The sequence below is a fragment of the Podarcis cretensis genome (genome assembly GCF_951804945.1).
Source record: "Podarcis cretensis genome assembly, chromosome: 6".
Classification (NCBI taxonomy): Eukaryota; Metazoa; Chordata; class Lepidosauria; order Squamata; family Lacertidae; genus Podarcis; species Podarcis cretensis.
In genome coordinates, this window is record NC_137175.1 from 44999892 (window position 1) to 45017696 (window position 17805).

Genomic DNA, 17805 nt, shown 5'->3' on the forward strand with positions numbered 1-17805 from the left:
GAACGGTTTCAGGTTGAGAATGGACCTCCAGAACAAATTAAGTTTTTAAGCTGAGGTACCACCGTACTGAAAAGTCTCAAACGCTGCAACTTTTCTTCATAGGGAAATCGCTCCGCCCTCTTGATCATTTTGGTTGCACCCCTTTCCTGAACCTTTTTTCCTTTATTCTTTTTGAGCTGAGGCGGCCAGAATTGCACTGACACCATAGATTTGCACTAACGGCATTATGATACTGCATTGGCAGTTTTCTTTTCAGTTCTTTTCCTAATAGTCCCTAACATGGAATTTGCCTTTTTCACAGCCTCCACACATGGGTTTGACATCTACCACGACCCCAAGGTCTTGTCACCGCCATTTCTGACCCCACAAGGGCAATATGTGAAATTAAGATTGGAACCATGGTCTCTCAGGTCCTAGTTCAAGCACGAATTACTACACTGCAATTTAACGCACTTAGCCTTCATTTAAAAACAACAACAGGCTAAGTACTTTGAATGTGTGGTATACAGAAGATTCTTACTGCGTCTTATTCAGTGTTCCCTCCAACCGGGGCTAGGACAGGGCTGGATTTAGGTTTGATGAGGCCCTATGCTACTGAAGGTAATGGGGCCCTTTATATGTCCAGCTGTAGGTTTTATTTTGTTTTTTATCTTAAAATTTTGAAAATGTACATTCAGGTGTTTTTTTCTTTAATTTTTTTGGGGGCCCTAAGCTATAGCTTGTTTAGCTTATACCTAAATCGGGCACTGGGCGAGGAAATGGAGCGGTGCAGTTGCAAGTTAAGATTCACAACCCACGTTAGGGCGGGAACTGGGCGAACAGCCTGCAAGCCGTCATCTCCCTCAGCCTTCCATCTTCCTCCCTAAGTAGCTGAAATGCGGAGATAACGACACAGCCTTAACTAGTTAATGGAATGGAGAAGAAAGTACCCGCGCAATGCGCTCTTTGACCAGCTAAGCCTTATCAATCGCCTCGTGCAATTCTCTTTTTCCGCTTCCATGCAGAAGACGCCTGCAGCGATCTCTAAAGAAATCACACCCATATGGGTTTTATGCCCGTTTGGCAGCCCCAGGGAGACGTAATCGCTTTCCCGACAGCCTTTCGCAGCTGAGGGGGATTCTCAAAAGCGGGCCTTCTCCTTCTCTGACTTTCGGTTTCAGCGCGCGCGTTTCCTCCGGCTCCCTTCTCCCATCTGCCTGCAGGGGAGAGCAGAGCCCGCGCCCAGGTTGCTGTGGGTGACAATCGTACACAGCGGCGTTGATTTGGAGCGCCTTTGGGCGCCTCGTCCTCATTTCGGCAGCCGAGGCGCTGAGAAGAAGGGAGCAACAAATCGAGCAAGTTTTCTCCTCGCTTTCTCGTTCAATGGGCTGCACTCGTCTTTGCGCAACACCGAAAGGCTTCAGCCAGGTTTGATTTGGTGCGGAACGCGCAGCGCGCAGCTCTCCTCCCAACCACGTTTCTTCCAGCAACAGAGAAACAGCGATTGGAGCTCAAAGGTAAAGACTTTTGAAAGATCCCGCTGGTAGAGGCTGTAATATGCTGCTGATAGACCTCGGGGAAATGAAGTTCATTAATGTAATTCCCACCCCCCTTAAAACAAAAGCTGATACTATGGAAATGCATCCCTGTTCTTTGAAACAGCGATTGTATGAAGGGCGGGGCGGAGAGCGACCAGTTGGGTTTGTGCTGCGTTGAGGAAGATGCTTTCCTTAAGGAAGAGGCCTTCTCGTTGGGAAGGAGAAGGCTTTCCCTTTTTAAAAACTACCCGCGCAGAAGGGCAAAACTAGTTTCCTAAATATTGCGATCACCGTATTTTGTAAGGTAAGCTGCACATGGGCACAGCCAGGACTTTTGTTGGGGGGCAGAACCGACGTGATTGGTCAGTTAAGTATTTCTATTGTTTTACTTGACCTGGGGCTATGGCCTTGTAGCTGCACAAGTTTTTAGTCTAGGGCTAGTCGTTTCAGAGGTATTGTTCCCCTCTCCTTCAGTGCTAACCGTTTAAGTTATACTGCTACAGAATTTTAACTTTTGTGGTTTCAAGGGAGTTGTAGCTGTTTTGGGCCGTAGCCAGGAGTTATTTTGGGGGTGGGCAGAACCAAGTAATCTTTGTCGCAATTGGTCAGTTTAAGTATTTTTATTTATTTACTTGATTTAGGGGGCGCAGATGCACCCCCTGGCTACGCCCATGCCTCAGGCCCTCTGATTTTGGATGTGGTGTTATAAGAAAAACTGCTCACTTTCCCTTATGGGGTATTCTGGAGCCCGTATAGAGTCCTTAAGTGGGTTCCCTATGGGTGGGTGAAAATAACAGGCCAACCAGAGTACCATCTTTTTCTGTGTATAAGATGCCTCCATGTATTTTTGGGGACTCAAATTTTAAAAAATGGGGGGAGATGGCACAGAGTTGTTGAGCTTTTTTTGCGGAGGATTGTCCAGAGTTCTTACATTTCTTATGTTCTCCATCTCACCCTTTATTCACTGTGATTTGCAGCAACTGGTGTTCAGGTTGCTTACTGCCTCCAATACCCAAATAGAATGCAGCCATTGTGGTTGGTAGCCTTATGTGCCATGAATTTGTCTAATCTTTAAAACCATCCAAGTTGGTGGCCTCATGTAGAAGCAAATACCATAATTTAACTATGTGCTGCGTTGTTACCCTTTGAAAGGAAAGTCTGAAAATACGCCTCGTCCTTCTTCCCAGTTCAAGACAAAAGGTGTGGTGGAAAGAGCAGCTTTATTACTTACTGCAGCAAGAAAGAAAGGTGCCCCAGTGGATAATTCCAAAAGCTGAGGCCGCAATACAAGAATTCAAGGCATCTATATGGCATTCTAAATACATGAAGCCCTCATGCCTGTATCATCTCTGCAATATTATTGGTTACAGCAACATCTAAACAGCTCATGGTTCTTTACCTGGCCTTCAAGTTAGACACCCCATATTTGGAGTTGTTTTCTACCTAAAACTCCCTGTATCTTATCAAGGTCTCTTCCTCAATCGGGGGTTGGACTATATGATACCCAGGGTCTCTTCCCACCAGGATGGATAAAAATCAATGATTTTTTTTAAAAAATCAGATTTTTAATATTTAAATCAGATTTTTCAAAAATGAAATGCTTTTGGAGGAAACATCTTTCTAAAGAGAGTTTTCTGTTTAAGTTACATTATAGTCCAAAGGCTGTTCATCAGGAAATAAGGATTTGTTTTTTATGTGTGCTAAACAAAGTCTGAGTTTTTGTTTTTGTTTTAAATTGTTTAACTACATCGGTTTACAAACTTGGATACATATGCTATAATGTTATTGTTTTAGTTAAATAAATTGTTTAAATTGTTATTAAGGAAATGATTATTTTTCTCCTTCTTGTAAAGTACAGCAGAAACGTTGTCCAGATATAAGCAGTTAACTTATTAAACCTCACAATAATTTCATAATTATCAGTCTATGTATTTCTAATAGTATAACCAAACCAGTAATTTTTGATATGAATGTAAAAATGACACTGAAAATTTATTATTCCAAAAATGAAACTTTCATCTCATTGTAAATATTAAGATTATACCAGCAAGAATTAGTCTTTCTGTAAAAAAATGATTTAAATCAAGCCTTTACTGACTAGTGACTTAAATCATGATTTAAATCAAATCCACTCTGCTTCCAACTCTACAGTTCTATGATCTTCCAGCTGGCTCTGGTCAGTGTAATTGACTCTGTACCAGCCTTTCCTTTACACTAGTATGCATACCTAAACTCTGTGAACTGGGCAGGGGGCCCTACAAGTGCTACATACTCTCCTTACTTGCAAATAATGGTACAGCTTTGGTAAACTGAAAAGAATAACAAGAATACAGAAATACAGAGAGAAGCATACAATACAGAAAAGCACATTCTAAATTGGGCAAAGAGGCTACCTATGTAGCTATTTGGCTGCAGTGTGAAGATGTACTTTTTTTTGTCTGTCCTAAATATTTCAACATTCAGCTTGTTTGGATGACCCTGCATTCTAGTACGAGTAAGGGAGAAAAAAACCCTTTCTATCCACTTTCTCCACACCATGCAAAATCCTATAAACTTCTGTCATGTCCTCGCTATTCATATTTTTAATAAACTGAAAATATTGAAATCTTTCCTCATAGAGGAGTTGCTCCTACCCTTGGATCATTTTGTAGCTCAAACCATTCCAGATCTAGAGCAGACAACATGACAAAGTTTGGCAGTAGGATGATGGATAGAAGACAGAGAAGAAGAACTGAGTTTAGCCAGTGTGGCAGACTGTTAGCTCCACATGCACCCACAGATCAAGTTTGACAATGATACCAGCTGAACTCTTTTCGTGACGGCAAAAATATATATATGTGTGGATCTTGGTGAGCACCATGCAAGGACTTTGCAGGCACCATTTATCATTTCACGATTACTCTAAATGGCATCTTGTAGCTTTGTTATGGGCAGGATTCAGCTACTGAGCCCTTTCAGTAGCTTCCGCTTGCACAATGCAGATCCCCCCTTCCCCCCACATGGGAGAGTTGGGAGAACCCCAAAACAGTGTGCTTGGGGGGGTTGAGGGCATCATCACTTCGCAAGCTGAAATGCCTATGCAGATGGAACAAACATTCATCATAGCACAAGATTAATTTCCACCATATATAGTTAAAGCACATTTATACCACTTTCAGAATCATGGCTTCCCCCGAAGAATCCTGGCAACTGTTGTTTACTCCTAGTAGAACTACAATTCCCTTGGCAGCAAACTACAGTTCCCAGGATTCTTTGGAGGAAGCCATGTTAATGTTGTACAGTGGTGCCCCGCAAGACGAATGCCTCGCAAGACGGAAAACCTGCTAGACGAAAGGGTTTTCCGTTTTGGAGGTGCTTCGCAAAACTAATTTCCTATGGGCTTGCTTTGCAAGACAAAAATGTCTTGCGAGTTCCTGCGGGTTTTCCCCCCCTTCCCCCCCTTTTTCTAAGCCGCTAAGCCGCTAAAAGCCGCTAATAGCGCTAATCCGCTAAGCCGTCAATGGGCTTGCTTCGCAAGACAAAAAAACCACTAGACGAAGAGACTCGCGGAACAGATTCTTTTCATCTTGCGAGGCACCACTGTATAAGAGTGCTTTAAATGTATGATGTGGATGCAACCTTTCTCACACCTAAAGTCTGCCCACTTCTGATCTATATAGCAACAAAGTGAGAAGCTATGGGCAACTCTTGAGTTCAATTATAAACTAGAAATACCATGCTTTGTTTTAAAAACAATTCTTTCATCTTCGCTTGAGTACCTTTGTGCATAAGCAGAGTACAGTGGTACCTCGGGTTATGAACTTAATTCATTCCAGAGGTCTGTTCTTAACCCGAAACCGTTTTTAATCTGAGATGCGCTTTTGCTAATGGGGCCTCCCATTGCTGGCACCCAATTTCCGTTCTCATCCTGGGGCAAAGTTCTCAACCCGAGGTACTACTTCCGGGTTAGCAGAGTTTGTAACCTAAAGTGTTTGTAACCCGAAGCGTTTGTAACCTGAGGTACCACTGTAACTTTCTGTTTTAAAGCAGATACAGTGGTACCTTGGGTTACATATGCTTCAAGTTACATACGCTTCAGGTTACAGACTCTGCTAACCCAGAAATATTACCTTGGGTTAAGAACTTTGCCTCAGGATGAGAACAGCGCGGCGGTAGCAGGAGGCCTCATTAGCTAAAGTGGTGCTTCAGGCTAAGAACAGTTTCAGGTTAAGAACGGACCTCCAGAACGAATTAAGTACTTAATCCGAGGTACCACTGTACTCCCTCCACTTTCTGGGCATGCCCTAGATCAGGTGTGTGGACGCTTTACTCCTTTAGATGTTGTTGAACTACGAGTCCCATAGTTCTGGTCATTACCTGTGTATGTTGGGACTGATTGAAGTTGTAGTTTAGCAACAACTAGAGGGCCAAATGTTTCCCAACCTTGCCCTAGAACCTGGAATTGATGCTTTTATCTCAGTCTGATTCCCTAGGGCAGAGCCTAGGTCAACTGGCTGAATGTGACCTAAGATGACAGGCAGCTGTTCAACTGAGGAAGGAAGAGGCTTGGCCTGTACTCTGAATTGCCTGGTTCTGTTGGGTTGAAATAAACGACAGACGAATGACAAGTGTCATATGGGAGGCATCTCTTGAGCATGTCTCGGGGAGTCCCTTTTATTGAATATTACAGCATTGCCACATATGTGCTTGTTGCTGATTGGTTAACACAAATACAATGCAAGGGTTGCATATAGGCATTAATCATCAATAGATTAAAGGCTGGGAAAGGGAACACAGAATTAGACAGGCGTGAAAACCTCCTTATTAAACTATTACTAGTGATTGATATAACAGGACTTAAACTATTACTAGTGATTAATATATAGCATTCATTCATCCGTAGATGTGGTCAACCAAGCACTAAGAACAGGTCAGGATGCAATGTCTCATGAACTCAATGTGAACTGAACATTCTAGGGTGATGAAGGAATGTCTCAGCTTAAAATGGTTTAGCCAGAGTCATGTGTAGAAGCAAAACTTCCCATCATGGTTCATTTGCACAGTAGTGGCTGAAAAGCTGAAAGTATCCTTAAATGTCTTTTTTTACCTCCTTCCACAGGGCTTGAAATATGGAGAGGGGTTACCCCATGTTGTGGGGTAGGCAACAGTATGGACCTGGGTTTTATGCAGCCGTAAGTTCATGTTGCTGCTGTTTTGGTTAAGTCTTCTTTACCCTCCCTAACACTGTCTTGATCTTTGGTTGACTCAAGTAGTTTTAGCATATATTCATGCTGTAAAAGAAACAGAATATCTATTACTGAAAGCTGGAGCAATCTAGAATGGCTTTTGTCCCTAGGGAATGATGATAACATGCAGGGAACTTGATCATTTTCTGCAGAAAAAGAGCTTTAACAAAAACTTTTCTACCATTATTTTTTGCTCAATAATTTCCAATTCTAAAAATGAGTTGTTTCATAAAGTTAATTGGAAACACAAGAAATGTATATAATACCATACAAATTGTAGTTTTAAAGTTTTAATTAACAGTGCCTTCCTATAAAGATGTTGTGGAGTTCAGTATACCCAAAGTATCAATTTTTCCTGAATCAGTCTGAGTTTTAAATCTAAAGAAAAATATGGATTCTAAAGCAAATTCCATTGTTTAGACTGTACAGCATATTCTAACTCCCTGTCCCAATGTTTCCAGTAAGCATTAGCTGGCAGAATCTTAGGATTCAGCACTCACAATACTCTACCTTGAACACCATTCTTTATGATGGGGAAAGGGGGCCTGTGGCCCTCCAGGCAGTGCTGGACTATAACTTCCAATATCTTTTGGGTAGAGATGGGTCAGAATGACATCTGACATGGCATGGGGACAAAGGATGAAGGAAAGAAGCAGAGCTGGCAGCATTGACCAATTAATAATCTAAACAAGAATTATCAAGTAAGTTATAAAAGTTACAAAGGAGGGAAACTGGGGTTGCTGCATTGCTTCTGGTACCTGAAATTTGGAGGTGAGCTATCCACTGTTAGTAAGTTGCAGTTCTTGTATTTGCAAAGCTGTTCTTTCCCTTTTCCTGTTTTGACCAGTTAGTCTGGTTGTGGGTTAGTAACAGAGTGAAATGTTTTCCCCTGCCCAGAATTCACAAAATGAAAACTATTGGAGGGACTCTTGGGATTGGCAACAGGACAAGTACTATTGCCCATATACATCACCTGCGTGGTAAGTGACTTCTACATTTTATTTTTATTCATATTATATATGCATGTACACATATTTGCCCCCACTTTTTCAAAGTATAATATAAATTAATGACAAAATTAAGTTAATAAACAAACTAAAAACTAATAAAAAGATGCTAAACTTTAAGCTTTCTAAGAACATGAATATGTTTGTCCTACACCTTTAACAAAATGTATTTTCGCAGTAGCTTATGAATTAAAATTAAGTTATGAAGCAACGTAAAAATTAATAAGACGTTAAAATTAACATTTCTAAAAAAGCAGCACAGTAAGCTCCATAGGCTGTTGGTTCATCCAGCACGTAAAAACTACAAAACATCCATTGGTCATGCTGTCTGGGAGTGATGGGAAATGAAGTTGAACCACATATGGGTGGCTACAGATCCCCATTCCTGGGCTATGCTGAGCTGAATCTACTAAGGTGACTTGACCAACTCTGGTTTACAGCTCATGATAGATGGCAGTAGAGGCAACTTATGCAGAATACTGTGTTTGTGTTTCTTCAGGGTTCATCGTGGCAAACCTCACAACTACAACGTTGCTTACCGAGGCCGTGGTTGGAATCACTCTCAAGGATATTTCAGTGGGGCACATTCCAGCCGAGGCCATCATAGAGGAGCTAAAGGTAGTGATAAATATTTGGGAGCAACAACCAAAAACAGAGGCAAGGCTGAAAATATATATGTGGGACTGAATATTGGACCATCTCCTTCTCTGATCCTCTACCCATTTCACAGTTATGTGGTGGACAGTGCCCCCGTAAAAACTCACTCATCCATGCTATGTTTGTGGTTGAAGGAGCACAGTTTTATTTGTGATAGTTTTGTTTTTATCTTGTTTTTATCTTTTAGGAAATGTTACTGAATGCCACTTTTAAATTATTTTTAGATTTTTATTAAGTGGTACAAACATGAACAAAATAATAATAATGTGGTGAAATGTCCACGTTATCTGCTTTGGGGTTGTATTTCTGTGTTTCAGTTGTACTAGTTCACTTCTCCCAATATCAAAAGCTTGCTTTTCACTAGAACCAGCCTCCCTGGTTGAGAGAATGGCCCAGCTAGGCTGACCTGTTTGGCTCATTGAGATTCCAAGATCTAGGATCTGCAGTTGAAGCCCGAAGCAGCTAAATAAAAAAGGAGAGGTTCTGGGGCTCAATTCTGCTAGGAGTGCCTGTTCCAGATGTGTGGCAGGGACAGCTTTGTGCTTAGAGAAAAGACATGGGCATTTAGCATGTACTCAAAAGTAGTGTTCGTTAATATTGCTACAAATATCCCAGAGTGGAGATCTAGAGCTTGTCCATACTTGACTTTTGCCCTGTGCTTTCTAGGCACAGGTCTGCAGTTTCCCAGTCCTTGTCTGAGGGCTTTTTCCCCCTCTTGCCTTACACTTTCCTCAGGAGAATCTGATCTTTACCACTGAATTGAGTAAATTGCCATTTGCTTCAATTCAGCGGTAAAGCGTAGGTTTTCATGGGGAAAGCAGTGTGGCAAAAAATCATGTTTGGACACAAACCTGGAAAGCCTGGAGCTGTCCTTAGAATTGTAGAGTAAAGCTCAGGTTGGTGAGCCCCGAATGAAGACTGGCTCAAATTAAAAGCTTGTCATAGATTTCCCGCTCTGTAGATAAATACAGTGGTACCTCGGGTTAAGTACTTAATCCGTTCCGGAGGTCCGTTCTTAGCCTGAAACTGTTCTTAACCTGAAGCACCACTTTAGCTAATGGGGCCTCCTGCTGCTGCCGTGCTGCTTCAGCACGATTTCTGTTTTCATCCTGAAGCAAAGTTCTTAACCCGAGGTACTATTTCTGGGTTAGCAGAGTCTGTAACCTGAAGTGTTTGTAACCTGAAGCGTATGTAACCCATGATAAGGTAAAGGTAAAGGTACCCCTGCCCGTACGGGCCAGTCTTGACAGACTCTGGGGTTGTGCGCCCATCTCACTTAAGAGGCCAGGGGCCAGCGCTGTCCGGAGACACTTCCGGGTCACGTGGCCAGCGTGACATCGCTGCTCTGGCGAGCCAGAGCCGCACACGGAAACGCCGTTTACCTTCCCGCTGGTAAGCGGTCCCTATTTATCTACTTGCACCCGGAGGTGCTTTCCAACTGCTAGGTTGGCAGGCGCTGGGACCGAGCAGCGGGAGCGCACCCCGCCGCGGGGATTCGAACCGCCGACCTTTCGATCGGCAAGCCCTAGGCGCTGAGGCTTTAACCCACAGCGCCACCTGCGTCCCCTAAATAAATAACAGCAGGAGTTTTCAGGAATATGTTGTAGGAAACTGCATTCTACCTAGTCACACTATAGCTGGCAATGGCTCTCCAAAGCTTCCAGTAGAAACTTTTTCTAGCTCTACCTGAAGATGCTAGGATTTGAAAGTGGCACCCTTGTGAGTGCAAAGCATTTGCTCTATCCACTGAGAGAGTCTCTCCTCTCTTTTACCTGATCTTTGGAATAGCATGCCATCTATCTGTAACTGAAACTCCAGTACTCATCCATCTGCCCTGAAAAGACTTAACAAAGCAAAGTTGTCCCACACATCCAAACTCTCAGGTTGTGGCAGAGGCATTGCATGCTGAGTTTGTTTCTCTATCTGCAGGAAAAGGTCGTTCTAAAAACTCATCCCGTTCTTCGTGCTTAATCAATATGACGGTAAGCGATGAACCTATGCTGTGGCTAGTTCCTACAGGGAGGGTGTCTCTTACACGTGTGGCAGAGATCAAGGGATGGTGTGATGTGGGGCAAAGTTTGGGAAGAAGATTTCTCATGACTATGTGCCTGGTCTGTATGGTTGAAGAAGTAGCTAATTAATTCAGACGGCCTCTGAGATATACAAGCAAAATTTGCCATTTTGCCTCTTTTTGACATCCCACTGTTCAGGGTTTGTCAACATTATTTTCCAACAGGGCTCTTGTGCCTTGAACAGCTGTCTAATATGGGGGGAATAGCTAGAGAAGCTTTTCCCATCACTTCGTGACAACACCAAAGGCAGGGGCGGGGGGGGGGAGTTTCACCTGCTACACTTTTGTTGGTAAAGGTGCTGAAGCTCTGTCAAAACAAGCTAGAGTTCACAGCACTAGACTCATCTTTCTATTCCTGTGCTACAGCCAAATAAAAAGGGAAATAATTCTGAAAAAACTGGAGGACCATCAGCAACACCAGAATCTAAACAAGGGCAGAAGAATTCAACAAGTTTGAGTAAAGAAACTGACACATCCAAGGTAATTGTAGGAGAAGTCTGGGCCACCTTGCAACAGGTAGTTATTGAGGAAGGTGGTGAGTTCTCGATCTGTGAAGGGACCTTTTTCCTGTGGTTTCTCAGAGCAGGAAGAACTTGTAACATTTTGAAGAGTAACATGGCTTTACCTGGTTGCTGAGAGAATAAAGGTTTATGCATTAATTGAATGGAAATGTAGATACAAATCCTGGAAATGTGTTCTGATGTTTGTCAAAATGTGGCTTATTTAACAAAACCTGCATACTGCTTGATTGAAAGGAAGCCTCTAAGTAGTGTTGCAGCACTCTGTGGGAGCTCATTTCTCTCTCATCCCCCCTCCTCACAATCAATGAGAGTTATTTTTCTTCCTCGTTCCCTTTCTCCCATGATTCCACCTAGATCTACCTCCTCTCTTTCTGTTTCACCCCTCCCTGCCTTTGCTGTGGGGGTTCTCTAGCACAACAGACCCCAGCAGAAAGGGTTGCTTAAAGTCAGTGCTTATTGGTTGTAACTTCAATCCTCACTTAAGTGGGCCAAAATCCGCCCTCCCCCGGTGCTACAAAGGGAAACTGGATCACTTGATGTTGTAGTGTTATCAGGCGATTGATGGATGAGCCAGCCTGCCCACCTTTCAAAATGACCCACTGAGGGTGGGGGAAACACAGCATCTGACCCACCAGCTGGCTCCAGTTCTCCAGGCCCTGATCTGTCTGAACATTGTTTCTTATTCTGACTGGCAGTGGCTCTCCAGTGGCAGACCCTTTAAAAATGAAATAACCTTGCAATCCTTCTCATAGTTCTATAATTCCCAAGATTCCTTGGGATCGAAAACAGGTTTTCAGTCAGTCTTTCCAGAGCCGTGTTGGATCCTAAAGCAAACACAGCACTGGCAGCAGTAATATAAGTGTCTCTTATTTGCACATCTCCCCCTTCCTGCTTGGTATTTCTTTAGGTGGATCGGAAGTCCAGCAAAACCATCATGTCTGCAAAGGATTTCAGTTTTCATTTGCCCTCTGTTTCCTCAACATGTCCACAGAGCAAACAGGAAGTGCCATCAAAGGAAAAAGAAGAAACTGAGGTAAACAGCTCCCTACACATTACTAAGAGCAGATGTAGCTGGGATATGCGATATGGGTGGAAGATGGCATCCCTAGTGACCTCCATGTCTCTGTTAAAGGTCACAGTACATCACACTTTCGCTGCATGAGAATACTTGTGTGTAGGCACCTCGTTAGAAGCTTTCGTCCATTTAGCAGTGTTTCTGGAAGCAGTGATCAGCAATTGAAGCTACACTTTGAGAAAAAACACTCACAGGCCTTGTACAACTCACTGAAGTGATTTATTGCTTGACTGGTCATAAATGCATCATGGTAGCACTATTTACAATCATAATAGCAATAGCTGTAACGGCATACTTAGGTTTCAGTCCTTTCTCTTTAGCAACGACGTAGGCAGACACAGTCTATCAGCAGTCGTGATGCAGCAGTTTGCAGACAGCATTTGTTGGTCAGTCATCTGTGAGTGTTTCATCTCAGTGTAACTTCAACTGCTGACCACTGCTTCCAGAAACTTCTAAATGGATGAAAGTAGCCCTCCTTCCCCACCCCCACCCCCAGCCCTGTATGTTTTCACCTATTGATAGCTGGGCACCATAACCCTGAAGCAAGCATATCACATACATAGCTGTCCGGTCTGCTGAGTTGCTGAGCCTGCATAATGATGTTCCCACAGTCTCCCCCGCAAGGCTGGTTATGCCCAACCTGAGCTCAAGATAAGGGAAGGCCAGGGACGTATCTTGGACTAAAATGTAGCAACCTGAGGCTCCCAAGATTAGTTCAAAAATATTATCACAATAAAACCCCATTAAAATTGGTATCGGCTGTTGTGACTGGGAGAACTTTACATCAGGTATAAAGCTGGATGTAAGTATTCTAAATAATAAAAAAAACCTCACACCTTAGCAGTAATATTTTATTAGAATACGAGGCCATTTTTGTTCAAGTATCGTCTCTCAACACTGGTTAGGTTAAGTTCAACTCTCCACTGACAAAGCAGTCCTTATCATCCTCCTCATTCCTGCAATGCAGGGGGTGGGACTCGATGACCCTGGGGGTCCCTTCTAACTCTATAATTCTGTGATCATCATCCTCTTAACGAATCTCTGCAGGTCAAGTTGGAAGACAGTCAGACCTCTGAAGACCCTCCCAGTGAGACTGCTCCTTTGTCACCTGTGCATGCTCCATCCAAGACAGCAGCAGAAGGTCTTCCAGCCACAGTAAAGGAAAAACCTTCTCTTTTTCATTTGCATAGGGGTGTGGATTCTTTGGCTTCAATTGCACTGCTGTTAGTATTTTGCTTGTGCAGCCTGCCAGTGTACAAGTGTGCCCATGTGTTGGAGTAGTCCTGAGCAGGAGTGAGTAGTGGGGATTTGTGACTTGTTTTTCTCTGGGCTGGGACTTGTTCCTCCTCTTCAGTTGAACCATGTGCACCTCTTGAGACTGGAGAGCCCAACCCTTGCTCAGGAAGTGTGAAAAGGGAGCTGGTATTGTTCCGTTACTACCTTTTTCATTCTCTCTTTGTGTGTGGTTATGTACATACACACGAAGGAGAAAGCTCAAATTTTCTTGTGTCATTTGAATCCATTTTTGTAGCATAGCATCAGGATGTGAGTTGTAGCTAACCCATCTTCAGTAGTAGAGTGTTCATAATCACTATAGAAACTTGAATTGCAACACACACTGAATCAGTAATGTCACTTAATCATAAGTCAGTTTGGAATAATGGAATCAGCCATTGAGACTGGCTATATTTAATCAAAGGTTAATGAATGAAGACAACTACTTAATAATTAGTTAATGTTAATTAGTTAAGATTTGCCACAGTGGGTTGTGATTGCGACAGGATGCCTTGATGTAACTATATGATTGGCTGACTGTAGACACATGTGTAACAGAGAACTCTATGCAAATGCTATTTATTCTTACCAAGTTGGAGTTGTCATACAATTAGTGACAGGAGATTCTTTTAGATCAGAGCGTTTTCAAGAAAAACAAAACGACCCAAATCTTCCTAGAAATAATTTTATTGATTAACAGGTAATAACTAATAAGAACTCATTCTCTCCTCTCATTCATACCAGATGGGTGGACCCACTAAAAGAATTTATCCATTTCTTTTATAAGTCTTTGGGCGGCCACCTCAGCAGCAGGATAGCAACGCCTTGTGCCGGGGACTTTCCAGCCTTTATATAGTTTCAGGTTCGATCCCTGTATGGGACAACTACACCTTCTTGTATTGCAGGGGGTTGGACTAGGTGATAGCTTCTGTCATGCTGATTCCCCCTATTACCTTCATGAATAGGTATTTGTTTCAGCATGTCCTTTGAGAACAGTTACTTGTCTCAGCATGCCCTCTGACACGTCTGGCACATCCTGCTTGCCCATCCTGTTCATTACGTTACATTAGCTGGTTCAACAGTCCCTTTTTCTGCTTCAGAATCTATTTCTATGTTCAGAATCAAACAATCTCTTTATCTTTATCGTCAGAGTCACATGTCATCTGGCTTTACTCACTCATATCCATTCATACTCTGAGACCCTCACAGGCCTCACACAGTCATCCTCTGAATTTTCATGGAAGCTTATTTTTTGCTATTTGCACATGCACCTTCTCCAGACTGGGGTAGTGTTGGATTAGGCAGAGACCTCCCTATGCCCAGCTCTCCTGGTTAGAGACTTGTGCTAGCAGGATCACTACTGTGGGGAGCCAGTGGAAAAATTGAAACTGAGACTGAGGCAACCCGGGGCCCTGGATGTCCCCACCCCACCCCCTTTGCGGCCTTTTATACTTTCCTCCACTATGTCTTCTGGTTCTGCCATTGTCAAACAAGAACTGCTGGTAATTTGGACTCCTCCTGCCACACTCTCCTTCACGAGATGTTTGTGTATAATCTCCAGTTGTGTTAAAGCCCATGGGCATACCAATTAAACTCTTCCCTCCTATAGCCTTGCTGCAGTCGTGTACTCAAGTGTATTCTCTAGAGGTTCCTCCTGTTTTTGTTTTTCCTTCTCCTGAATGCTCTACAGGATTTCTTTCCTCTCTTCATGCCCACTGCTGTTTCATCTTTCTCTTCCCATGCCCTTACGTCAAATAAACTCTCTTAGAGGTCGCATCTTCAGCCCAGATTTGCAAACAGAATACAAGATTTACTTTGCAAAGGAGATGGGTAGCTAGGATGAGAAAGGTGAGGTATAAGTGCTTTGTTTTTTCATTCTGTATTGCTGTTGTATATTCCCTTAGTAGTGATTTCTACAGCCATATTATATGAGATGTGCCTTTTAATGAGCAGGGAGGCTGGGGTGTGAAAATGAATGAACTTGAGATGTCTGGGTCTGAAGGTTGGGAAATTATCATCTAACGGAAGGAGGAACAGTTGGATATCATCCTGGAGTGAATACTTTGAATAATCTTTTTATATATAAACTGACAGACAGAAAATCGAAAGCCCTTTTTATTTCTTCTATTCTTTTATTTATTTCTTCTATTCGCTTCTTTTTCTTTGTGGCTGTGGTACTGTTTGCGTGTATCTACTTGTGGCTCAAAGAGAAGAGGGGACTCTCACTCTTAGTAGAGTCATACCTCGGGTTGAGGTAGCTTCGGGTTGAGCATTTTCGAGTTGCGCTACGCGACGCCCCGTTACTTCCGGTTTGCGCTGCTCGCGCATGTGCAGACGCTCAAAATGACGTCACACGCATGTGCAGAAGCGGCGAATCGCAACCTGCGCAGACGCGGGTTGCGTTCGCTTCAAGAAGCGAACAGGGCTCCGGAACAGATCCCGTTCGCATCCAGAGGTACCACTGTATTAAGATTGTAAAGATTGCTTGGGATATAGGGATACTCTTGTCTTGTTGAAGTCTTCTCTCTGAAGCTTGGGCTGAGTTCCACTCCCCTCTGGAACAACAGAATTTCTCCTTCCCTATACAACTTTGCAGGTGGAGTTGAAAGATAGGCAGGCAGCTGAACAACCTCCCAGCCAGGCCTTACCTTTTCCATCTGCTGAAGCATCTATAGAAGACCAGTCACCACTTGTGACCACAGAAGGCATTCATACTACAAAAAAGGAACTTCCTGTATTGGTATGAACCCATTTGGGTGAAGTAAGCTAGGATGAAATTGGTATCCTGCCTATTGTTTTGGAGATGAGTGCTTTATTCTCAATTAGTTAGCTGTCACCATTGAGTTGATTGCTAGAAAACTGCTGCCCATCTTCTGCTGAAAGTTCTGTGAATATCTGCCTAGGACATTCTTTGCCGCTAAGTTCTTAGTTTATTTGGAGCTGGTATTTTACAAAAGACTCTGCAAATGTGTAAGCCTTGTCATGTTTTGGAGTGGTCCTAAAAAGGGATAAGCAATGAGGCTGTTTGTGCTCCACAAGGTCTTGTTCAAATCTTGAGAAATTTGTTGTTGCTTTAAAAAATGGATATTTCTAGCCCTTTAAAGTGTGGAGGCAAACTTGTGATTAAGATTCACAATTGCTGGGAAGTTATGCACAAACTCTGTTAATGGTTTGGAGAATATTCTGGGTTCAGACATAGCATGAAAACAAATGGTTTGTTCTAAATTCTGACCCTGCCACAGACCGTGTTTGTTTTGGTCCTGACAAATCATGATCTCAAACAATGAGTTGGAGCTGATCAGCAAACTGGAGTTTGTAATAACTGTGATTTGCTCTTATTTCTACATAACAGCAAACCAAGTGTTTGACTTTTCATTATTTGTGGGCTCCTTAAGTGAGTAGGATATTTTCATCCTGCCTTTTAAAACAGGATTGTCATTTACATTTTTCTTTGTTTTGTTATATGCCAGTTTTAGTGTATGTGATTGATTGTAAGTTGCTTTGAGTTACCTTGCTAAAAAAGTGACAGGTAACTTTAATAAATAATAATCCACAGGCTGTTAACAGACCACAAGCCTATCTAATCTTGTCACATGATTTAGGGTTTGCATTAACTGAAGCCATCAAGTAAAATCACTTTGGGTAGGATCCAATGAATTCATTGCATGAGTGGAATGGCTTTTGCTTGTGTAGTGGGACTTTCCCACCTCTCAGGTGTAAGATCTTTTTAAAAATATTTTTTTTAACTCAAATCACATAGCAAAACAAATGGGGGGGAATCCAGTTTTTAAAACAAAGGGGACACGAGTTATGTTTAAGTTTGTAGTGATTTTTGTGAGCTAAAGCTGTGGGAGGAATGGCAAAAGGAATGTTTGAACTTTGCAAAGCCACTGCAGTGGCTACAATTGCTTTTCATGCTTTTTGTTCAGTTTTCTGTTGGTGGCAATGGAAGCATGTTTATGAAGTACTTGAATTGCCCTTGCATGAAACAGGCATTATATTTTGTCATATTGATTGCAATTAGGATCTGATCCTTGCAAACCCACAGTTTCTTTCCTAACATGCTAATATTTCTTTCTCTCCTGAAGCTGGAAGCCATCCCACCCAAAGACGATTTCAGCCATGTTGGCTCACCTCCCGCTGTAGAAATACCATTCCTTTCTGAGACCACAAATGATAATCATTCAGAAGGAAAGGAGGACATTGAACTGGTATTAAATTACACTCTCCTTCTTTCCCTGGAAGTAAACTGCTTTTGTAAGGATTCTAAAGTGAGAGTTGGTTAGCCTTTTTCAAAATATCAAGTACGGTAGGAGGAATAGGGAGGAGGGTAAATCAACTTCTGTTGTATTGCTACAGAGCCAAACTGTCTTGTTTTAATTTTAAATCACATAGGATTCAGAGTGAGAATCAAGGAGGGGTGAAATTCCAGCATGCCTCAGTGCTTTGGCCAAGTT

The 17805-nt window shown here is 42.6% G+C and overlaps 1 protein-coding gene across 1 annotated transcript in view; it reads left to right on the plus strand.

The window, feature by feature from the left end:
* The first annotated feature begins 1650 nt into the window (after positions 1 to 1650).
* LOC307219172 (uncharacterized protein) overlaps positions 1651 to 17805 on the plus strand; it is a 29908-nt gene continuing 13753 nt past the window's right edge. Inside the window, exons 1-10 of the mRNA XM_079982172.1 lie at positions 1651 to 1879; positions 6616 to 6688; positions 7640 to 7722; positions 8249 to 8406; positions 10336 to 10388; positions 10844 to 10957; positions 11906 to 12031; positions 13121 to 13265; positions 15916 to 16088; positions 17437 to 17559. Of these exons, the coding sequence (XP_079838298.1) occupies positions 6626 to 6688; positions 7640 to 7722; positions 8249 to 8406; positions 10336 to 10388; positions 10844 to 10957; positions 11906 to 12031; positions 13121 to 13265; positions 15916 to 16088; positions 17437 to 17559 (1038 nt within the window). The 5' untranslated portion in view covers positions 1651 to 1879; positions 6616 to 6625. The remainder of the gene's footprint in view (positions 1880 to 6615; positions 6689 to 7639; positions 7723 to 8248; positions 8407 to 10335; positions 10389 to 10843; positions 10958 to 11905; positions 12032 to 13120; positions 13266 to 15915; positions 16089 to 17436; positions 17560 to 17805) is intronic.